The 22,837-nt window shown below is 58.1% G+C and overlaps 6 protein-coding genes across 6 annotated transcripts; 4 read left to right on the forward strand and 2 right to left on the reverse strand.

Moving 5' to 3' along the window:
* Positions 1-354: 354 nt before the first annotated feature.
* On the reverse strand, positions 355-3,232 carry BKCO1_4300079 (alpha beta protein; the record flags this gene model as incomplete). Its single annotated transcript, XM_020276038.1, has 4 exons — positions 355-930; positions 977-2,251; positions 2,335-2,984; positions 3,040-3,232. The coding sequence occupies 4 exons, from the start codon at positions 3,230-3,232 to the stop codon at positions 355-357; spliced, it is 2,694 nt and encodes an 897-aa protein (XP_020128198.1).
* Positions 3,233-3,755: 523 nt separating this feature from the next.
* On the forward strand, positions 3,756-5,500 carry BKCO1_4300080 (triose-phosphate transporter; the record flags this gene model as incomplete). Its single annotated transcript, XM_020276040.1, has 2 exons — positions 3,756-4,178; positions 4,232-5,500. 2 exons carry the CDS (start codon positions 3,756-3,758, stop codon positions 5,498-5,500), a joined length of 1,692 nt encoding a protein of 563 aa, XP_020128179.1.
* A 378-nt stretch (positions 5,501-5,878) lies between these two features.
* Positions 5,879-7,018, reverse strand: BKCO1_4300081 (rta1 domain protein; the record flags this gene model as incomplete). The annotated part of the gene is made up of 1 exon (XM_020276041.1): positions 5,879-7,018. The coding sequence occupies one exon, from the start codon at positions 7,016-7,018 to the stop codon at positions 5,879-5,881; it is 1,140 nt and encodes a 379-aa protein (XP_020128180.1).
* A 768-nt stretch (positions 7,019-7,786) lies between these two features.
* On the forward strand, positions 7,787-12,842 carry BKCO1_4300082 (tmem1 family protein; the record flags this gene model as incomplete). The annotated part of the gene is made up of 6 exons (XM_020276042.1): positions 7,787-7,817; positions 7,870-9,328; positions 9,378-10,062; positions 10,113-10,204; positions 10,254-10,818; positions 10,869-12,842. The coding sequence occupies 6 exons, from the start codon at positions 7,787-7,789 to the stop codon at positions 12,840-12,842; spliced, it is 4,806 nt and encodes a 1,601-aa protein (XP_020128177.1).
* Positions 12,843-17,170: 4,328 nt separating this feature from the next.
* BKCO1_4300083 (sexual development activator) lies at positions 17,171-19,025 on the forward strand (the record flags this gene model as incomplete). The annotated part of the gene is made up of 2 exons (XM_020276043.1): positions 17,171-17,312; positions 17,368-19,025. The coding sequence occupies 2 exons, from the start codon at positions 17,171-17,173 to the stop codon at positions 19,023-19,025; spliced, it is 1,800 nt and encodes a 599-aa protein (XP_020128178.1).
* Positions 19,026-19,928: 903 nt separating this feature from the next.
* Positions 19,929-22,097, forward strand: BKCO1_4300084 (nuclear rna binding protein; the record flags this gene model as incomplete). The annotated part of the gene is made up of 1 exon (XM_020276044.1): positions 19,929-22,097. The coding sequence occupies one exon, from the start codon at positions 19,929-19,931 to the stop codon at positions 22,095-22,097; it is 2,169 nt and encodes a 722-aa protein (XP_020128176.1).
* Positions 22,098-22,837: the final 740 nt, after the last annotated feature.

Genomic DNA, 22,837 nt, shown 5'->3' on the forward strand with positions numbered 1-22,837 from the left:
CGCCGCGGCGACCGGAAAGAACGCGAAGGTGCGGGCAGTGGACGCGGGGGAAGGTGACGATGCGCGACTTGCAACGCCGAGCTGCCAAAAGCTCGCGGCAGGTCGTCAGTGGGACGCTTGGCCAAGCAAACAAGCAAGAGAGGAGGAGGGAGGAATAGAGGTGTTGGAGGAAGTCGCGTTGGCGGCATAAGGGAAGCTGCCTTTATGGACCCTGAGCCGCAGCGCGCCTTCGCTTTCACACGCGGACGCGACTGTCACGTCCCGCCACCGCACGTCACCTGCGCCGCTCACTAGCCCTAAGGGTAGGTGCCTGAGGCTGATTTTTGTTCGACAGCTACAGTGAGGCACGCCTACCTAAGCAAAGAAGGACGTGCTTGCGATGTTCCACCGCTCGTCGAAGAAGCCCATGGCCACAGCACCTTCGGCGCCCTTCCAACTGCTGCTCCCAGCCAGCACCACGAAATCAGGCTGGCTGACGCCTGTCAGGGTCGGTACCAGCCGCGCCGCTATCGCCGCAGTCCGGGCTGTTCCTCCCCACACAACAAGCTCCAGGCTCTCTTGGCCCGTGGTACCAGGTCGTAGGTAGATCGCCGCCACATCCTCTTCCTCGCCAAAGAGGTATTCTTCGCCTGACGGTGCCCGCACGAGGAGCAACCCTGAATCTGTAACCTGGATAGGAAACTGGTCGTCCTGCCTGGCTGGGAGCTCAGTCCCTACGGCAACCGTGATTGAATTACCCGGACCCGCCGAGCCACTGATGGTAGAGTCCGCTGAGAAGTACGTATAAAGGTTGCGCGAAATCTGCAACGCCAACTCATCGGTACCTACACCATAGCCTGCGATGCTGAACGTCCCATTAGAGCGCAAAATTGCATCAATCGCTCCGAGTTGCTTGCCACGTCGAGCAGTCTGCAGGTCAGAGTCGGTTTGCTGCACACGTCAGTTTTGCATCACCGTATCACAACGCTGAACTCACCATCCATATGTCGTTTGTCCATGTCAGTGTTGAGCCGCTGTCGACAGCGAGTGTCGTTGCGGATGAAGCCATGTTCTGCCTGCGAACGATGACGGTCGCAGACTGGCACTCATGTGGGCTAATGCTAAAGCTGAGGATGTTCTTCGTCTGTATGCTGTAAATGCAAGTCTCTTCATCTCTAGGATCGATGGAAACCTCCATTCTACCATAGCGGCCGGGCGTCTCGAGCTGCGTGACAGTAATTCCCCCTTTGGACCCCATATCACCTGGTGTGCCAACAACAATTGTGAATTTCTTCAGTGACTTGGTGACAGCCAAGCCGTTGGGTATGTGCGTGCGATAGAAGGTGCGCAACGGTTCGGTAGTCATGATACCGTCGAAGAAATGCTCAGATCCAGGTATCTCGTAGTAGCCTGCGTTGCTACCGCGTAGTGACAGCAAGAAATTCATGAGCCGAGAATGGAACGTTGGTACATTGGTATCGGCTCCGCCATGCGACTGAAGGATAGGTATTGATTCACAGTTCTCAAAGAGGGATTCATGTCGATATGTGTTCAGCGCTGAACGGAGCACCGACTGCCGGCCAGGATCAATTGTTGGCGACCAGAATTCGTAGGGCACATAACGCTCGATGGAAGAGTATCCAGATATCGGGACCGCGGCGATAATCTTGTCTGGCCGATGGGTAATCGCGTACCAGGTGCCCTGGCCGCCGTTCGAATGTCCACTGACAAGCCACCGGTCTGTGTCAACAGTTGTTCCGTTCCAGGCATTGTGCTTGATCCACTCTGGAATAGCGGCAACAGCTGCCTCAACGTCGGGAAAGCCCCATGCGTGCCAGTCGTCTGCGCTCCAGGGCGTCACTCCCGTCGGAAAGAGCACCCAGGCACATAGGTCTGGGAGAGGATCAAAGGCGCGAGCAACGCCATCTACATCTGCTTCAAGCCCCGCTCCATGAAGTCCAAGCAGGACAGGAGCAGATCCCTGTAAGCCACAGGTGGCGTTTTTGGCAGGCGGACGTAACATCGCGTACGAAACGATTCCACCTGGATGCTTGAAGGTAAACTTGTGAGGATCATAAGTGGATTTCTTGACGACCGGTTGTACGCCCGGAGCACTCAGGTTCGATTCGGCGCCGTCGTAGGTGTAAAGTATCTCCAGTCGCAACTCGGAGATCGTCGGATCCTTTAGGGCAAGCCTGAATGAGATTGGCCTTGTCTGGCCAGAGACAACTTCAAGCTGAGAAATATTATCCGGAGCCACTTCCCAGTCGCTCTATAGCCAATGTCAGCAATCTAAAGGGGCTTACAGAAACACCGAGCTCAATTTAGAGAGCTAAGAGGAAATGCGAAGCATACACTGTTTTGGGGCCTGACACCCAGAATACGAACAGTGTCCAGACCCGTGTTGCGTACAGCAACCGAGCCATATTCGCTAGAGAATCTGCCATCTATGACATCTGGTATCTTTATCCGTTCCTGCGTTACCTCCAATGAGCCTTTGCATATCTGGAGAGCGATATCGGCTGTGATTTGGGGATCGCCTTCGGTAATGCCCCCAAATGACCGGACGTCTCGCCACATCCTCAAATCAAGCCGATGGGTGCCCGGACTCAGGTGCAGCACGGGGGGCGCTTTCCGGTAAGAATAGAAGTCTCCTCCAAAATAAAGCTTCCCGTCAACCCAGAATTCAAGGATCCAATCGGTATAGAGGACCACGGTCTGGATTGCATCGCCGTTGACAATAATCTCCCCACGGGCCCATGACTGGTATTGCAAAGCAGACCAGCCATAGACAGCTTGCAGAAATTGCCAGTCCACGTTGGAGAAGGCCAGTGCCAGGGATGCGTTCGCTCCAGCCTCGTTGCTTTCTACATTGGTGGCGTCGAGAGTGGACCATCGGGCAGATGCATTGGCAGGTAGAGAACTCTTGAATGTGGCAGACTCGTTGAACTCTAACGCGCGAAAGCCGCCAAAGTACTCGAGTGGATCAGCGCCCCACGGGCCCTCTGCAGAACATCAATATCCAAAGGATTACAACATCATGAGCGGATGACGGCTAACCCCGTGTGCCGATCTGGAACGGGCCAAGCACCTGCCAAAGCGGGGAAAACTCGACAGCAGGAGCGTCCCATGAGATAGATTTCGCAAAGACATTCCGCAGCGGTACCATGAAGGACTCCATCACCCGCGTGGCACGGACGGCGCACGCGAGAGAGATGGCGGCATAATACGCTGCGAGCAGAGAACGTGCCATGCTGGTGAAGAAGCAACGCGCGCAGGCATGAATGGCAGTGGGGAGAAGCGGTGATGGCTGCGGGTGGTGTTGACGTGAGGTTGGAGTGGCAGGGAGTTGCCTGTCCGGGCGTAGCGCGAGAGGGATGACACTAGCTTGCATAAAAATCCATGGTTGAAGCCGCGCGTTGCATAACTGCTGTCGGTCCATTCATTCAACTTCTGGACTTGCCCGAGCAGCGCGCAACACCGCTCGGACTTCGCCATCTGCAGAGCCTCACGCCCCGTCTCGACGCCGACAGCGCGCTCGCCCCGCTCCCTGTCCGCTCCCGGACGCTCGTGTCTATCCTGCGTGCGTCGCCATCGCTGTCACCCGCCGAACACGAGACTCCCGAACGAGATACGTTGCCATCGCCTCTCCCGCCGACGGCATATTGCGCCATTGTCCGCTCGCTCGCCCGCCCGCCCACAACGCCGCTCCGCCCGCTCTCTGACCACTCCCATGGCTTGAGCGACACCTGAGATAGCGACATCCATCCGGCCTTATGGCAAACAACTCCCACACCCACGGCGAGGGGCGTTCCTCGGCTTCTGCGTCCCCGAGCACCTTCAAGTTCCCTGCTTTTCAGCCCGACGTGCTGCCCCCACACCAGGAGGAGACCGCGCTCGATATCGGAATCCCTGTGCGCTCGCCGAGCCCGCTGAAAAATGGCGAGAACGGATTTCCGCCGGGCGACCGCTGGTATCCGCGAAAGGACAAGGGCTCGCGCTGGGCCAACGGAAATGCGGGCGCAGGCGCAGGCGCAGGTACAGGCACAGGCACAGGCACAGGCACAGGCACGAGACACGGACGCCAGAAGAGTTTGAGCGAGGCCATCAGGACCATCAAAGGTCGCCGAGGAAGCGTCAGCGCCAATGCGCATGAGATTGCCGATGCGCTGAGGGCTCCTGTGTCGGCCAAGCTCATAGTACGTTCCTCACGGAGACCGCATCCCACTTGCACCTGTGCTAACCGCCCTAGGTTCTCTGCGGTATATGGTACTCGACTTCCATCTTGTCAAACACGTCCTCGAAAGCTATCCTTACCGCCTTCCCCAAGCCTGTCACCCTGACGCTCATACAATTCGCCTTCGTGTCCTCGTGGTGTCTGGTTTTGGCTTGGCTGGCCAAAATATTCCCGCGTTTGAAGGTCATAATCCCAGCTCTGAAATATGGCATTCGCTCTCCAGATAGGGATCTCATCATGACAACCCTTCCTTTGACCTTGTTTCAGATTGGCGGCCATATCCTAAGCTCCGATGCCATGTCTCGCATCCCGGTCTCGCTAGTTCATACCATCAAAGGTCTTTCGCCTTTGTTCACCGTTTTGGCCTATCGCTTCTACTTCAACATCCGCTATGCGCCCACCACCTACTTGTCATTGATACCACTGACCTTTGGCGTCATCATGGCCTGTTCCGCGAACTTTTCCGGAAAGGGAAATTTCATCGGATTGATCAGCGCGTTCGGTAGCGCGCTGCTCTTCGTCACCCAGAACATCGTGTCAAAGAAGCTCTTCAACGAAGCCGAGCAAGCTGAGCAAGACAACCAGCCAGTGAAACGTAGGAAGCCTGACAAGCTGAACTTGCTTTGTTACTCGGCTGGCTTGGCTTTCATTTTCACAGCGCCGATCTGGTTTTTTTCGGAAGGCATTGGTATCTTGGGAGATTTCTTATACGATGCGTCAATCGACCTCAACGTCAAGCCTGGTTCTCTGGACCATGGCCCCCTGGTTTTGGAGTACATTTTCAACGGAACTTTCCACTTCGGCCAAAACCTGGTCGCGTTCGTCCTCCTTTCCATGGTGTCGCCCGTTACATATTCGGTCGCTAGCTTGATCAAGCGTGTTTTCGTCATTGTCTTCGCCATCATCTGGTTCGGCAAGCCCGTCACCCACGTGCAGGCGGTTGGTTTTGCCTTGACTTTCCTAGGCCTGTATCTCTATGACCGCACGCGCGACAACAAGGCCGACCACAAGGCCAAGATGCTACACGCTAAGCAAGAGTCGCTGCTTCCGGTTTCTCTCGAAAAGATGAATAACAAGGGCTCCAACGGCTCCCCCATGGCGCAGCACTCGTACGCCAATGGATTTGCGAATGGTTTCAGCAAGGACGATAAGAAGAATGATGACGTAGGGCCGGGTAGACCTAGAAGGGAGAGCGGGGTGGGGTGGCTGCCGCCAGGCACCAGGGCAGAGGAAACCTGGCGGCCTGGAGATGCTTCTCATGTGCACGGGGTGCGCGTTTCCTAGATCGTCTAGATGTGTCCACGAAAGTGAGGGCGTTGGATCGGAAATTCTTGTAAAGTCGTGTATGTTCGCTTACAACGAAGCGGTATGAATTCTATGTCAGACAGCATGGGGCATGTGGAAAGTCCATACTGCATGTCTGCCAATAATATCACCTACTTTATTCTCGATCATGCCCGTTGACAAGTGCGTTGCGTTGTGCTTGCTATCCGTCGGTAATGCATACTCCAACCGGTTCCGCAGGTAGGTCTGTCCCCAATGCACCATAAATATTGCCTCAATAGATATTCATATAATAGATGGGCCAATCATAAGTCGAACTTGGAGGACAGAAGATGGATTACATGTTTTACGTGGTGCTAGCGTCACAGGCAACTTTAATCAGACTGCATCACCCACGTCTCTCTTGGGAGATACAGCCCTTTCCACACCCAAAGTACCCTCTTTGTTCTCTGTTCCGCCTCCTGTGCCGTGCTTCCCTGCTCGCTTCGAGATAGCGCCGTTTTTTCCGTGAAAGTTGAACGGATCGAGCGCGACTTTCCACCCGCTCCGCTTATTCCTCTTCTGCTCCGCCTCGAGCGTCGCGATCTCCTCAGGCGTCATCTCCCAGAACCTTGTCCGCTTGTCGTTGCCTCGGCACAGCCCGACCAGGTCGAAGGGGTCGAAAACAGTGATCACCCAATTGCGGTTGTCGCCCCAGCCCAGCCCGCGCAGCTCCGTTACGCCGTCCTGGCTGAGATAGAGCTTGTTGGAGCGCGGCATGCGGGCGCCCGGATGCCAGATGTTCAATATGAGAGTGGTGAGGAACATGAGGGCGGCCTCAAAGATGTAGAAAAAGTACTCGTGCGTGAAGAGCATGCCGCTGTAGCCCTCAAAGTACTCGACGATGCGGTAGATGCAGCGGATGGAGACGGCCGCGGAGGTAGTGTAGAGGACGATGAGTACGGTGCGCAGCTTGGGCGTCAGGACGCCGGCGCGGCGGGCGCGGATGTGGAATTGGATTGCGAGGCCCACAAGCGCGAAGAAGATGAGGGCTTGCGTGATGAGTGAGACTTTGACCATGATGTCGCCGACATTGCGCTCCGCATCGGTGAGGGAGGCGTTGGAGATGCGAACTGCGCCGTTGCTGATGAGGATTTCGATGAGGGCGTCGAGGCCGAGGAAGGTGGTCAGGACGCGGCCTGGGTGCATTGGGGACAGGTATGGAACATAGAAAAGGAGCCGCGAGAAGACCAGATAGTTGCTCGCAGCATACACGGGCGGTCCGGACATGACTAGCACGGTTGAAGCGATGACAAAACTCAGGTTGTCGAAGTGGTAGGCACCGGCCAGGCGCGTTGCAAAGCCGGCGCTCATAATAAGGGCAGCCCAGGGGAGGAAGAGTGTGATGCGCCACGACTTGTATCGGAAGCATTGGTAGAGGTGTACGAGGCCGGAGACAAGGAACAGGATTATGAAGACGACGGGTGCCGCTTTGCTGGGGGCGTAATACCACAAGCTTCCTTGAGCATATCCGCTCATGGTAGAGAAGGATCATGCAGCAAGTGGCGATGAGAACGGCGGGGAGAAAGCCTGTGGCGGTGAAGGTGACCAGATTGAAGCGCTGGAGATGAACTCAAACGAAAAGCGGCATGGGCTAGCACGGCGAGTCTATATAGACAGTGATGCGCAAAAGGCGGGATGGCAAGCTCAAGGCTTATTCACGGAACGGACTGAGTGGACACGCACACGCATGGCGGGCAAATTGGAAGCAGCGCAGAGCAGTGGGCAGAGGGCGTGGGCGTGGCAGCGCTGCGACATGGCGGGAAGCTGAAAGCGGAAAGAGTATAGGGAAGCGATGGCGGTGGGTTGTGAGTGGGCGGGCGGGCAGCGGCGCGAGGCGGAGCAGCAGGAGGATTCGGGCATGGCAGCGCGGCCAACGGCAGCAGCAGGCGTGAGGGTTCAGGCTGAGCCAGGCAGGCGCAGGCGCGGAAGGAGCGTGGGCGGGATGTCGTCGGGCGTGGTTGCGACGGGCAGCTACGACAGCCGCGACAGCTGCGCGGGCCAGCGTGTGGGGCAGCGGCAGCGACAGCGACCAGGGACGAAGGGTCCGCTGATCCACATCTTCCCTTCGCGGCCTGGCCCAGCCTGCCCCGGGCGCACCCCTTCACCGGCTGCCGCAGTCCAAACCCCAACCCCAGCTGCGTCCATTAAATTGCGCCGCTCCGCCAGACTGCAGCTGCCAAGGGCCGTTTGATGCGCCAGGGGCATGCCGACCAGCGCCGCGCATCCCGTCACGCCCTGGACATCATGGCTTCCTCCTCCAGCTCCAAGGTCACGGGTATGTCGCCAGCTTGCAGCCATGCCCAACCCAGCCTAACCCCTCCGTGTAGTCGAGTACCACGACCCAAGTGGCCTGTTCAACATCTTGGAGCCGCATCTGAGGGCTCGTCTGCCCTTGCGCAACCTGCACTGGAAATCCCCCGCCCGCCCGCTGCGTTCCATTGACTCGCTGCACGTGGACTTTGTGCCTGGCCGCGATCCCACCGACGACTTTCTAAAGTCGCTGCCGCCGCCTTCCAGCGATGGCCGCAGAAGCCGCGCCGCCTCTGCCTCGTCTCTGCGCCCGGGCTCCTCTGATGGCCGTCCGGGCCGTCGTCGCCACCAAATCCCCGGCCTGAGCCAGACGCCCTATCTCAAGATCTTCATTCTGCGCTGCGATGACAACGACACCTACAAGGTCTCGTCCCGCAAGCTCCTGCGCGAATGGATAAAGGAGAACACTCCGGCCTCCGAAAGTGGCACCAAGAGCACCCAGGAAAACCACGACGCCTTCGAATGGCTGGTTCTGCACGTGGTGCTGCCCGACACGCCCGCTGCTGCGCAGCCTCGCCTCAGCGGCTCCGCCAGCGCCTCCACTGGAGCCATTGAGAAGTCCGCCAGCGCTTCCCGATGGCCAGGACGTGGGTCCACCACCATTTTTGAGAAGATCCGCTCCGACTTCAACGGCACCAGCAAGTCCGCCCCGGATCGAATCTCCCAGATCCGCCTGGAGATGAAGGACATCCCGCCGCACCTAATCCCTCCTGGTATTGGCCAAACTTCCAACCCCTATAACGATAGCCCTCAGGAGATTCTCAATTCTTGGAGCGATACCATCATCAAGTTCAAGACGCTGATCCTGTCGTCCTTTGATCTTCGGGTCAGCCAGTACGAGGAAGATATCAAGGAAAAGGACGCGCAACGCCATCTGCCCGGTTGGAATTTCAATACTTTCTTTGTCTTGAAAGAAGGTCTTGCAAGGGGTTTCGAAAGCGTGGGTCTCGTGGACGATGCGCTCGTCGGCTACGATGAGCTCTCCGTGGGCCTTGACACCATTGTCCGTGAGCACGCGGCTGACGGATATGGCGGTTCCTTTCTCGAAAACACCGAAGATGTCAAGAAGCAGTTCCTTGTTTGTAGAAAGACACCGGGAACCAACCCTTTTGGCGAGAAGCCCATCAGCTCCTCGCGAAAGGATTACCGAGGCATGATCCTCTCTAATAACATTTCAATCTTCGATTTCAGGTGTTACATATTCTCACGCCAGATGGCGCTCCTCCTACGACTTGGCAATGCTTCCATCTCAAGGTCAGAGTTCCTCTCCAGCTCGAGGCCTAGTTCCAGACCCAATTCTCGGCCGTCGACGGCTCAGCAAGCCAAGGCATCCACGGATGACTTTTTCTTGGGGACACGGACTGGCCAGGAAGAGCATGAGACCGAAGATCTCACCTCGTTGGGGGAGCTTTGCCGTCGGGCAATGAGCTTTCTAAATATTGCAGCGCACATACTACGAGATGATCTCACTCATGCGTAAGCCAGACTACAGACCAACGGCCGCAACTAGCTAACATTGCGCCAGGGTGGGGAACGAGGTAGAGCCGGTTTCCGCCGAAGTCATAGACAATTTCGTGTCTTCGTGGAGCTATGCTGTTGCACAGCAAATTCTGGACGATACCGCATCGTCCTACCTCCCAATCACAACATTTGACAAAACCTCCGGTTCGATGCCAGGAAAGCAATTGGGGCCCAAGCAGGACCTCAAAGTTTCTGTTCCTGAAAATAAGAGCCTAGCTCATCCGAAGAGGAGCAGTTCATTGCTCGACCGTCGTGCATCGGTCCAAGACTTGGCCTCATCCTCCAGCCGTGCGGGGCAAGCTGTATATGAGCATAGTAGGTTCAACAGCACGGGAAATCAGTTGGGGAAAAAAGACCAGGCTTCCAGCATAGGCACGCAAGCAAAATCTGGTCAGCCCGAGCTCGCCGCACATCGTGCAGAATTGTATCTCGTCCAGAGAAGAATATTAGAGCGTCTTGGGAAGAAGCTGAGCTGGCTCCTTGGCTGGGCCGCGGTAGCTGCGCAGCACGAAGAAAACAAGTTCAGCGATGTTTCTCTCGACGATGAGAAGCCAGAGCCAGTACCTGAAGGGGAAGAGGAGCGAAATGGTGACACCAAAGGTTTCAAAGATGGAAATATTGCGGGTATCTGCGAAAGCACGCTCCGGGGAGCATTGGAGTCCAACGATGACTTCAGGAACATCTACGAGGTACTGAAGACCCCCGATTCGTTGGAGGCGATTGCTAACACACCCCTTAGCAACTGAGCGACCTTGCCGTCAAGCATTATCTCGCAGCAAGTAGGTCTAAATCCGCAGAGAGCATAATGGGAGATCTCGCTGCACTAAAATTGTAAGCCTTCTTTCGTCACTTTTAGTTGATGTCACTGATCAATATGCAGTGAGTCCGGAGACTACTCCGCAGCGGCGACGTATTTCAGTCGAATGGCACCGTTGTACGCGCAGAACAGGTGGAACCTTGTGGAGGTCACCATGCTGAAGATGTACGCTCAGTGTCTCAAAAAGCTTAATCGAAAGGACGAGTATGTCAGGGTACTTCTCGATCTTTTGGCCAAATCAGCAGCCAACAGAAAACCTTCTGTCTCTCTCAAGATGCGCCGGGGATCGGTTCATACCCCATGGCTCGACGATGATCGATTAGATACGACAGGCATCCTTGATGAACTGGTAACCTTTTCGGGCGAACTGCCGTACGATGTCACTGCGCCGATGAACCGCTACTTCTCCGATATCGTCGTAAACCCTTACATTCAACATTATCCCGACCACGATGGTTTTCAAATGATGCTCACTTTCCGCCATCTTCTCGAAGACGATGTAGAGGTGGAGAAGGCGAAAATTCGTCTTGTTAGCATGGACCCCGGCGAGAATCGAGACATCTGGTTAGAAACGAGGGAAAAACTTGACGTAAAGCAAGGACAGGTCATTGCCTGGGTTCACACAAATGTAAGTTCTGGGCGGCAAGCTTCCTCGCAAGCGACTTCTAACAAGATCAGGTCGTCACTCTCGGCTACTACGCGGTTGACAAAGTCGTTTTGGAAGCGAAGAAGATCCACTTCACGTTTGAGACGACCAAGAAAGAAGAGACCCTACAGTCACTGGGTATCTCTATTCCCGGTGCATCCTTGTCGAGCTCGAAGGTGCCCAAAAAATACCGCGTTCTCACCTACCCCCGCGCCGACGCATTTGACGCCAAGTTGACAGTGGCACGCGCAGTCCACATCGACAAAATCAAGTCATTAGAGCTGGACTGCCGCACATTTGCAAGCAACGTCACCAAAGCCGAGGTACATATGAAAGCCGCATCAGCTGGACTAAGGCTACGCACTGCCAATGCGAAGGTGTTTGATGGAGATGGCAAAATCACAGATCGACCGGGCCCAGGCGTCTTCGGGCTCTCAGAAATGGCGCCACAGACCGCTATGAAAATCAGCATCCCGTACGAGCTAGAGGCAAACCTTTCCGATCTCCACATCAAGCTCGAGATTATCTACCACACGGAGCAAGGGGAACACGAGTTCCGAGACAACTGCACCATAAATATTGAGTTGCCACTCGATGTCAATGTGCATGACCAATTCATGGAGCGCATGCTCCTTTCCACATTCAAAGTCACCACGTCCAATCACGTACCCTTGGACGTGTTGAACATCCAGCTTAAGGGCACGCCTGCGTTCGATGTCGATCCAGCCAAGCTCTATGGATCTCGGAATCCGGTACGCCCGGGTCAGCCACCTGCATTTGTATATCGCATTTCCAGGAAAGAGGGCACCAGCTTGGCGAATGCCGCGGATTCCAATCTTTCCCTTAGCATCAACTACCGTTGTCTTGACGACCACGTCTACGAAAAGCTGGAAGAACACTTTTCCAAGTCGCTCCAGGAGAGCAAGTTTGCCTACTTGGGCAGGCTACTATTTCCCCGCCTGTGGGAGAATCTGAAGGTAACTCTGACAGCGGAGGATTGGCACCGGGCCTCGTTCGACGACGAGCTCCGCTGCGGCTCATTCGAGGACGCCGGCTGGCCGGCCACGATCGGTAGTCTCCCAACCAGCATACGCGAGGAATTGCAGGATTGGTTGGAGGAGTGGCACAGGAACAACCCCGCCATCGACGTCACGCCGCCGAAAGACCGCACCGAGGCCATCATCGCGCCCATCACGCGCCGCATCACCATCACCGTTGCCGTGCCGCGCGTGCAGATCCTCAACATCGCCCACCTTGACCTCACCACGCCCGTCCCGTCACCGGCCTTCACCCCGCCCATCGCGCCGCTGGGTGTCCCGCTAACTGCCTCGCTTCGCATCAAGCACACGCGCAAGTGGGACGAGGCGGCAGCGCTGGCCAAGGCGGCCAACCTCGCCGCGCCCGACGACCCCGTCTGCTTCGTCTACGAGATCGATGCGGATCCCAACGTCTGGCTGCTGGGCGGCGCGCGCCGCGTGCAGTTCGAGGCTCGCGAGGGCGAAATCAAGAAGTTCCCGCTCACGCTCGTGCCGCTGCGCGAGGGCTACCCGCGGTGGCTGCCGAGCGTGTCCATCAGAGCCGTCCCGCGAGAGGACAAGACCGCCACGAGCAGCGGTATTGTGTCGAGGGAGGCGAGCAGGGACAGGGCTGGAGGAGATCAGCAGTTGATCACTTGCGAGATGGATCTCATCAGCCAGCACGCGTGCGTGCAGGTCGTGCCCGATTGGAAGAGCGTGACGGTTGGCGTGGGCGTGTTCAGCGGCGGCGAGAGTGGGGATAAGTCGGCTTCGGAGGCGGTCTTGCTGGAGGCTGGGGGCAGAGAGGACTACTATGGAACTGCGGATGGATGGGGCGAAGAAGGTCGGGGTGTGACGGCTGGAATGGGGTTGCCGGTGGAGTTTGCAGAGGAGGAGAAAGTGGCCAGTGGAGACGGAAACAAGGCTGAGGCTGAGGCTGAGGTTGAGGCTGAGGTTGAGGCGGAAGCGGAAGCCGGGGCGGGGGGATGAAGAGGTGGGGGGATAGGAGCGATTTGGGTGATGAATGATCATGAGACGATTTTGGACGATGTGTTTGGATTATTTGTCTGTCGATGGTTGGTTTGAGAGCGAGAAGGTTCGTGGAAGATAACTAGCGAGACGGTCACATTAATCGATTGCTTGTAACTTTTACTTGATATTCATTGGCACGAATGCGTGGGAATCAAGGTGACGCACAGCCAATAGCAAAAGAATCGAGCACCTACACCTATCTCGCCGCGGTACCGTACCTGGCTTCCGTGGGCAATGGAATTCGTTGCCTGATGCATTTGTATGTACAGCTTCAAAACACTTTCGAAGCATTGCTCTAATTGCTCACGCAGGAAAAATATAGCAACCTTGACGGGATATACCCAAATTACATTCTGCTGTTTAGCAATGTTGAAGCAATCATGCTAAATAATGAAGCACTTCAATTTTTTTAATGTGGCTACTGACTATCTCTGCACCTCACATGACGATGGCGGATGACTTGAGGAATCATGCGAACACGTAAGCACGATGAGTGCAGTTGTTCTTAGTATATTGCTTGGCTTGGTGATTAATTTAGCCATTTCGATCGGCAGTAATATGGCTGTAGCAGCGGTGGAATTAGTCGAAGGATCATTGGAGTAAATGGCGATCGTATCAGCCCATCCATCCCATCGGCGCCAAGTCCGCAGCAAGACATGGCCCTTCCCTTCCCCAGCAAATGGACCACGTGGTTGCAGAAAACCAAAGATCCGTTCGTTCGCGCGCGTCCCGGCCCCCCTCGTCATTACCACCTCCTTGCCTCTTCTTGAGCACCCGGGTCGTGGGGAAAAAGCAAAGACAGACATGTCTGGAGACTAATGCACGAAAGCGCTGACCGGCTGAACAATATTTGGGGGCGGTAGAAGCAGGGGAGGGGGCAGGCCTAGCGCGTGACGCTTCAAAGTAGTGCCGTTCCCCCGTGACGACAATCGTACAGAATGCAGCAACAAGGCCGAAACTAGTAATCGTTGTCTTACCCGGGCCCGTCCTCCATCGCCGCCACATCCCTCCTTCCCTGGCGCTCTTTCTATCGGCCGTAGTGGAGTTGCGGCCTTCGATTGGGAATTGGATAGACGTGAGACATGGGGTTTCAGCTGGGGGTCTTTTTTAGTACAGCGTCGCCGGACCGAGGTTCAAACTAGCGTGCGTGGCGTTGGCATGGAGAATAATAATGGAATTGAAGGAAACCGTGCTATTAGGAGAAGGCTTGTAGATGCGGCTGTGCGCGGGCACTTGTTCGAGCTAGGCCACACCGGCGTGGCTAAGTGTCCGTCCGAGCATACGTCTACGAGCTTGAAACGAAAGCCAGCCACCTGCGCAAGGACATGCACCGAGGGGAGTGCTCACGCTACATGAGTACGTCAAAGTGCATTCGAGCCCGAGCCCTAAACAGTAAGCTTCGGCAGCGATGGCGCGTAGCTGCTTGACAGTGCAACCGCTCCCGGGAAAAAGTATGATTCGACTGAGGATCTAGAAGCGCACGGCGCTCTTACCTTGGCGCCGGGACGTGAAAGGGGAATCCAGCATTTAGGCTACGAGGCAACACGCGGTCGGATCTGGGATTGGTACTTGGGGCAACGCAGGGCCAACGGAATGCTCGGCGGCACGCTGGACCTCCAACGGGTCCGGAGGCTCGAACACTTGCCGTCTCAAGACTCCCGGACGCGGCCGTCGAACAGGTTCGAGACATTCGATATGTACCAGGTGCCAGGTGCCGGATGCCGGATGCCGGATGGGCGAGCAAACGTTTATGCTTGCTTTAGCGCGTGCCAAACGGCCAAAGGCCAGTCGTCTCGATGCTTTGCGGGTCGTCTGGTGGCCTCTCGGCGTGGCGCTGGCGGTATGACGTGCAAGCGCGGTGACGTGGGGGTTCGGTGGCTTGCAAGTCGAGAGGATTCAAACTGTAGGAGTCGATAGCGTCTGCCACTCGACGGACACGAGCGCCGACGGAGCCGTGCCCGCACGTAGCGGAGCAGAGCAGTGAAGTGGCAGGCGGACGGTCAACGCGTCTTGCACGTGGAGAGGTGACGAGGGCGACGCTGCTAGGCTGGCGGACGGCGGGACTTGTATTTAATGCTGCCCGACAAGGAAGGTGGCGACGGCGGAGGGCTCGCTCAGGGATGCCTGCGCGCTCGAGCCCGCGCTTGGACGGCGATCGTGCAGCTGGCCTCTTTGCTGGAGCGCAAAAGGTCCGATGGGCAAGCAGCCCACCCAGGCTGCGGGGAGCTGGCTTGCCAGGGCGCTGGTTCGGCGCAGGACCGCGCGGCGCAGAGGACCATGCTTTGCATCTGTCAAGACGGGCTGGAGTGGTTCGCATGCGGGTGGCCTCCGGCTGAGGCTCACGGTGGGCAACGTGGGCGCCACGGCTCGCCGGAGGTTCCCTGGAGGTTCCCTGGAGGTTCCCTGGTGGCCCGCTGGTGGCTCGCTGGTGGCTCCCTGCCGCGCTGGGCCATCAATCAATCAGGCGGCCGTGGTGTCGCCGTGTGTCTTCACCCAGCGGTGCAACGGCACAGCTGCAAAGGGTGATCTGATCGCCGCGGGCCACAAAGCCACCTGCCTGCTGCGAGAGGGCGCACCACGCAGAGGGTGTGCTGGCCCGCCGGCCGATTCGCTGCGTCCTGTGCCCGGGCCCCCAATCACTGGGTTGGGCCGGCGCCGCCACGGCGCAGATGGCCTGATTTGCTGCCAACCACGCCCCTGCCATTCCATTTCCGGCGCCTGCACCACACAAAGCCCTCCAGGGACCTCCCGCGCACCGTTGAGCGCGGGCGAGAGGCTCAGCGCGCCCGCCATGGTGTGACTGACCGGGTGCATCGGCGATGTGCAGGCGGAGCAGGCGGCGCAGGCGGTGCAGGCGGAGCGGCAGCAGCGCGGTGCCGCCCAGATTTGGCGTGCAGAGTCGGGTAGTAGTAGTAGTAGGTATTATTATGCTGCGCCGGCTCCAGCATTCCTCGTCCCTGGGCCGGGCAGGGCAGCAGGGCAGCAGGGCAGGTGGCAGGGCCGAGCGCCCCACGATGGTGTCCGACAATTATAACGTGCGCCGCAGGAAGCGAGAGTGCGAGGGGCTCCCTCGCAAGACGTGCGCCATGGACAGCGCAGGCTCAATCTCGCCAGGCCAAACGCACCCGCGTCCCGCCGTGCCATCTCCGCACCGTCCCGTCTGCGCTGGGCGGGATTCCGGGCCCGGGCGCACAGGCCGGGCGGCGGCCCGGTGGGCTCAGCTCAAAGCAGGGATGTCGAGACGCGGCGCTGTCTGGTGTCTCTCCTCTCGGCTCGAGACGCCTGGCCGATAGGCTCGCTCCAGCGCCGACAAACGCACAGCAGGCGCAGCGCGCGAGGGTGCCGCCGGGTGCCGCCAGATGCCAGATGCAGTCGCTGGGCCGGGGAGGGCGCGCGCGTGTGTCGCGGTGGCGAAGCGGCCGGCCCCCGGCCCCGGGCCCAGCAGCATGGGATGAGAGGAACTGGCGAGTCAAGCGGCGGGAGCGACGGGGAGGGCGGCTCCCAAAGCGAGCGCTCCAAAGAAAAGTCCGAGCGCCAGTCCCCAGCCAGCCGGTTCCTCTATCCCCCGACTCGCTCCCGCCCGTCTTCTCACCCATCACCACCACCTCTCCTCTCGCGTCCTTCAGAGAGCGACGCACCCGCACCCTTTCCGTCGTCACCACCAGACGACGTCGACCCCCGCGGGCCTGCCGAGCCGTTCTGCCACCTCGTACGTTGCACCTCCTTGTGCCCGCGCCGCCTCGACACCGTGCGACCGCGAGCCCGCTTGCCTGCTGCTGCTGCTCGTCTGACAACCACGCCCACCAGCTCCCGCCCGCGTCATTGTGCTGCTTGATCTGTCGGACGTCGCTCGCTGCCCCTTCTCCCCACCGCTCTGCAACTGTGAGTGCTGCCGCCAACCTCCTTGAGCACTCTCACGCGTCCACGCCGCACCCTGCGCCCGCTCGCCCGCTCGCTCACTCGCTCGCTCGCTCGCTCGGGCTCCGTCCTCTCGGCTCCGCCCACGCAACGCCAGCCCGCGGTTGCCAGTCACCCAAGCTCCCCACTGACAAGGTCCGATCCAGATACCAATTCAGCGGACTCATATCATCTGTTGCCGTCCCTGTGTACGACTTCGTTATTCCCGTAAGTGTCATTCTTGGCCCTCCCAAGGCATGCGCATCGACCCGCCATGCAAGGGAGCCGCCGCCCACGCTCCGCTGTCATGCCATCAATTCGCTAAACTGTCCCTCGTGTCCCAGCATCTTTCCTTCCCGACCGTTTGATTCTCTACACCACCAGCAACCATGGCGACGAGTATCATTCCCGTGGCCAACGAGACGTTGAGCTCGTCCTCGAGGATGACCAAAGAGGGCAAGAAGATCACGTATCAGATGCAAGTCATCCAGCAGCCCGAGCGTGCCAGAGCCTGTGGTTCTGGGGCCAAATGTGAGCATGCGCACCGAGCTGAGCAGCCCGAGAGACTCGACTGACTTCTATCAAGCATCTGCCGACCGACGTCCTGTCGACCCGCCTCCGATTGTCGAGCTGCGCATCTTCGAGGGCGAGGCCAGGCAGAATGACATTACCTTTTCCTACAATGCGAACTTCTTCCTGTTCGCTACCCTGGAGAACGCCCGCTCCATCGCCCAAGGCCGCGTTCAACCGAGTCCTGCTAGTTTTCCCGTCTTGACTGGAACTCCTGTCGCCGGCATGGCCTATTTGGACCGTCCCACTCCCGCTGGCTATTTCATTTTCCCGGATCTGTCCGTTCGCCACGAAGGAAAGTATCGCTTGAGCTTTGCCCTGTATGAGGAATTGAAGGAGCACAAGGACATGGACAGCGACGACCGCGGGGAGAACGTTCAGAATGGCCGCGTTGATGCCCACGTGTCCCACAGACTGGAGGTGAAGTCGGCTCCTTTCAGCGTCTTTAGCGCCAAGAAGTTCCCCGGCCTTACGGAGAGCACTGCCCTGAGCCGGATGGTTGCTGAGCAAGGATGCCGCGTCCGCATCCGTCGCGATGTGCGCATGAGGAGGCGCGATAACAAGACCAAGGAAGACTGGGACGAGTACGAGGACAAAACGGCTTACGAGCGTAACCGGACTGCTACTCCTGATGTCTACGGCCAGAATGCTGTGCACACACCCCAGCCCATGACGGATGGAAGCGACCGTCCGAGGTCGCAAAGCAACGCCAGCAACGCGTCATATGCTCCGCCGCCTCGCCGTCCGTCTATGCAGGACATGGCCAATTCGTACCAGCAGGGCTATCAGAATCAGATGCCGCCTCCGCAGGCTCCCCAGACCGCGTACTCTTCGCAGATGCAATACCCCGCTGCGCCTGCTCCGCAGTACCAGAGCCAGTACCCTCCTGCGCCGCAGCAGCCGGCCATGCATCCTCCTCAGGCTCCTTACATGCAGTCTCAGCACTCGTGGCAGCCACAGGGCCAGCCCCAGATGCCGATGACCCAGCCGTACGGTTATGGTTCGAACCAGCAATACGGTCACTACGAGCAGCCGGCTCCTGTCCGCCACGACAGCCTGGACTACAGTAGTGCCGGTTCCGAGTACCGTCGGCCGTCTTTGGCCGGCCCGCAGCAAACGCCGAACCAAATGGTCGCGCCTTTCGGAACCTTGGACTCGGGATACAGCCGGCACCAAAACCAGATGAACCCGCCTCCCGCGCAGCCCATGCCCAGCTCTCAAGCTCCATCTCAGGCCCCTGCCAGCTCGCACTCGATGAACGGGTACAGTCTTGCGCCGCTCAAGACGCTTCAGCCTCCTACCGAGAAACTCGAGCCAGTGTCGCCTTCGTACCCGATGTCTGCTGGCATGCCGTTGTCTGGTCCAGTGGCCGCGCCCAATGACCCCTTGGCTGCGCGTAGCTACGCCAACAAGCCGTACAGCAGCCACGGCGACTCGAACGGGCAGGCCCTCGGCGGGTCGGCCAAGCGCTCCTTTTCGGCCACGTTCGACACCAACCACCTTGAGCAGCCGTTGCGCGGTGGAGCCCGGCCCAACGTCAACCTGCCGGGGGATGATGGTGGGCTGAGTGCGCTCGACGCGTCGACGGACGAGGAGATTCTTGACGAGCGTGCAATGAGCTATCGCCGCGCAGACGGCACGCACCGGAGCAGACGCGTACCGCTGTCGAACTGAATCTGGTGACCGGAGCCAATTGGACGTGGTGCTGGGGAAGAAGTTTGTGCGTTGGCTGTTAAGATTGTGAGCGTTGTTACGCTAGGAGTTGTTGCTTTCTCTGTGATTCTTTGCGGTCGCAATGTTCGGCCTGACGACGATACCATTTTCTTTTGGGTTGGATTTCCCTTTGAAGCCGGCGCATTGGGGAGATTACACGTTACCGATTTTTCCTCTTCTTTGACCGAGGGCACATTTGGCCCAGCCCCTCCCTCTAATCGGCATTTTTCCTAGCCTGTACACTTTCCGCGACGCCTGGGCGGCGAATCTTTCATTTTGGGTTTTGCACGTACAGCTCCGTTATGGGCGGCTAGAGCGAATGCCCAGCGCTTTTGTCACTCTGGGTGGATATGTGCACAAGTGGCTCTCGGTAGTTAGATAAGCACAAAATGGAAGTTTCATGTTTCGAGCAAGCGCGTCGAATGGGGCAGGTGCAGGAGCGACGGTGCGGGCGCTGTGCGGGCGCTGTGCAGGTGGTTGGCGGACAGGCCATCGCTGTGGAAACGGACGCGGTGCTGGCTGCATGAACGGGCATGGGGGGAAACGCGCGACGACACGCCCGCGCCCGCTCTTCACGCGACATCCCAGCCAGCCGCAGCCGCAGCCTCTCCCCGCAGCTGCCCGCCCGCGTAACGCTTTCACGACTTACGGCCTCTCCCGCGTGCCTATAGACCATTGATATCCGTCCGCCAGCCTGCACGCGCCCGCCGACGCTAGACGATCCGCCAGCTCTCCAGCGTTTCAGCGTGTCACCTCCACCGCCGCCGCCGCGCGCGTCCTCGGCCATGGCGCAACTCAACAGCGTGCGCAAAACCTCCACCGGGCGCACCCGCAACGACTGACCAGCGTGAACAGACCGTACACATGGACGACCCTCAGCTCGCCGCCGCATCTCGCCGCCGCCGTTCATCCATCGTAGACGGCCTGCAGCTTCCCTCGGCTACCATGTACAACAACGCCTCGAGCGACGAGAGGCCCGACCAAGGCTCCCGGAAGCGCCGCCACAAATCGCATGACATAGACATCGGGCCGCGCCTCGCTGGAGAGGTGGATGATACCTCCTACTCGTCCAAGCGCCGCCGCTCTGCAAACTGGCCGCTGACGCAGGAGGAGGCTTGGTCTCCTGACTCCTCCCAGCGCAGCCGCCGCAGCAAAGGCTCGCACAACCGTCGCCAGGTCTCATCGCCCGGCCGCTTGTCCAGGTTCCAGGAAGCCAGCATGCACGACCGCGCCAGCAACCAGCCGCCCAGCGTGTTTACCCGCTTCTTTGGCAGCAGTCGTGGGATTGCGCCCATTGACCAGCTCATGGAAGACTACCATGCCGCCAATGATACCGCCCCGACGCACAGCCGCCCCTCTCTTCGGGCTTCTTCGCACCAGCCTAGCCAGTCCGTGACAAGCACTGCCACCACCGGCACTGCAGGCACCGCTAACACCAGAGAATCGGGCATCTTTCGGTTTGGGCGGTCGCTTGCCTCGACCTTCAACCCGATCAACATCTGGCAGAAAATGCAGCAGAAATGGAGCGAGACCCGGCAGGAGCTTATCGAAGAGGCGCTTGACGAGCAGGCGCGTCAACTTAGGGAACGGGCGCTGAAGGCCGATGAGGTATATGCGCATCTGAAGAAGACGGGCCAGCTGGGCAAGCAGGGCACTCATGCCATCCCAAATGGAACCCAGATCTTCACTCCGGGCTACACCGCGCCAGCAGGTGAGCACTCCAACCAAAGGGACTCAGGAGTCGCCGGCATCGAGCCGGATTTCTCCCGTCCCTACGAGCAGAAGGATGCTGCAAAACGCGCCGCTGACCTCTCTTCTCCGCCGGAGCGCAAGTCCGCTCTTCACTTTAAGACACCGTCCTTCGCGAATCTGAAGAAGGCCCGGTCCGAAGCTCAGCTGGCGAAGCGTGCCCCGCCTTCATCTCCAACTGCCGACCTGAGCGATGCTGCTCAGACACCTCGCACGCTTCGCAGGATCCATTCCAAGAAAGACATCGATAAACAGCTCCAACTTCACAAGCGAGTCAGTGACCTGGAGGCCAAACTCAAGGATGCTCGCCGCGAGCTATATGATTGCCTGGGGGACGCTTCTCCGGTACCCACGTTTCCTGCCCATCTTGCGGCGTCTCTGAACAGCAACAAGCCACGAGCCCCCACACCTCTCCGCAAAAGAGCTTCTGGACCTGCTGAGACCCTGCCTACCTTACCCTCCGAAAGCCTCCTATTTTCGGACGAAGTCGATGATCGGGAAGATTTCATGCCATCTTCACCGCCGCCAGCTGCTCAAAAGGATGACGAGCATGCAGCCGCTGCTCAGGAGGTAGAGCCTCCCACGCCCACTGCGACCAAAGACATCTGGATCGCAGCTGTCTCGCCAGTGAAGACTAAGTCAAAGTCGAGCAAATCGACCAAGCCGGCGCCCGCCCAAAAAAGGAGAAGTGGTGATGAAGAGGATTTGACCATCAAGCCTGGCCCTGTAGCAAGTGACGATGCTGAAGGCGAGGAAGCGGCAGAGGATCCTCCCAAGAAAAGGCGCCCTGGCAGGCCGAAGAAATCCTCCGAGGCCCAACCGCAAGCAAAGCACAGCAAACAGAAGCGTGGAAACCATGCCAAGCAAATGGAAATCCCAACGCAAGACGAGTCAGTCAGCGTACTTTCCACTGAAAGGGCGGCCAAGACGGCTGAGAAGCAGCCTGTGGTGCATGCTAGCATCGATAAGGCAATCGAGTCGATGAACGAGGACGATGTGACGACCGCAAAGGTTCTGCTCAGAGGCAGCTCCCCAAACAGACCGTCAGCTCTTGCTACGCCGTCTCATCCGGCCACGCGTCGCAGTACTCGCTCTGTTTCTCCTGGCCGACGACGCGGGGGTGAGCAACCAGAGAAAAGCAGCGTTGTGAGTGTCGTACCTAACGGCAAGTCTGTTCCGCCAATGCCTTCGGTTCCGGAGAACTTGAAGCTGCAGGCTTCCAAGCCCTCTATTGTTGCTGAACAGAGGAAGGCCTCTTTCGAGTGGCCGGATGACGTGTTTTAAAGAGCCGCCGGTGGGCTCTCGATCTCCATCTTCAGAAAGTGCCGGGTTGCACTTCTTTGCTGGTTGTCTTTAGGTGCTATGATTTGCATTGGAGCTTACCAAGTGCTCTCGTGTGCTCTCCTTCCTTGAGGGTCGGCTCGGTTTCATTCAGCGGTAATTTATTTATTTCCTTTCCCTTATTGTTTCCGAACTCTCGTTGCTTGTGCTATACATACTCCTCTTGGTACCTTCTTCGAGATGCCCCAGATATCAGCGCTCGCGTTGGGAATTCACACAGAGAAATGGCTAGTTTTGTACATGCGTTGGAACAGTGGTAGCGGGATGAGGGAGGGTATGGCTCTATTACAGATTGGCACGAAGCCCGAATGCCCACATTACGATCTATGAATCATTACAGCCATTGTCAATCGCTGCTATGCTGACGAGTGTAATGTCCTCTTCATATCGTGCTGCGGTTGCCTGACAGATTCTGCGGGTGAAAAAACCTTCGCCAGAGATATCCCGTCATTGCTTCAAGCACTTTTGCGCCATCTTTGCTAAATCCGACCCCTATACAATTGTCTAGCCGCGAAAGGGCGGGAAAAAGCCAAGGGTAAGGGGAAAAAATAAAAAAGCAGGATCGCGCTATGATGCAGAAGGGAAAGAGCCGCAAGCGATCACAATGGTGCGGCACAGCGACCCGTCCCCTGCATCCAGACCTCCTGGCAAGAAAAGAACATGCGATATTTTAGCATGCCGTA

The sequence above is a fragment of the Diplodia corticola genome, assembly GCF_001883845.1.
Source record: "Diplodia corticola strain CBS 112549 chromosome Unknown scaffold43, whole genome shotgun sequence".
Taxonomy (NCBI): domain Eukaryota; kingdom Fungi; phylum Ascomycota; class Dothideomycetes; order Botryosphaeriales; family Botryosphaeriaceae; genus Diplodia; species Diplodia corticola.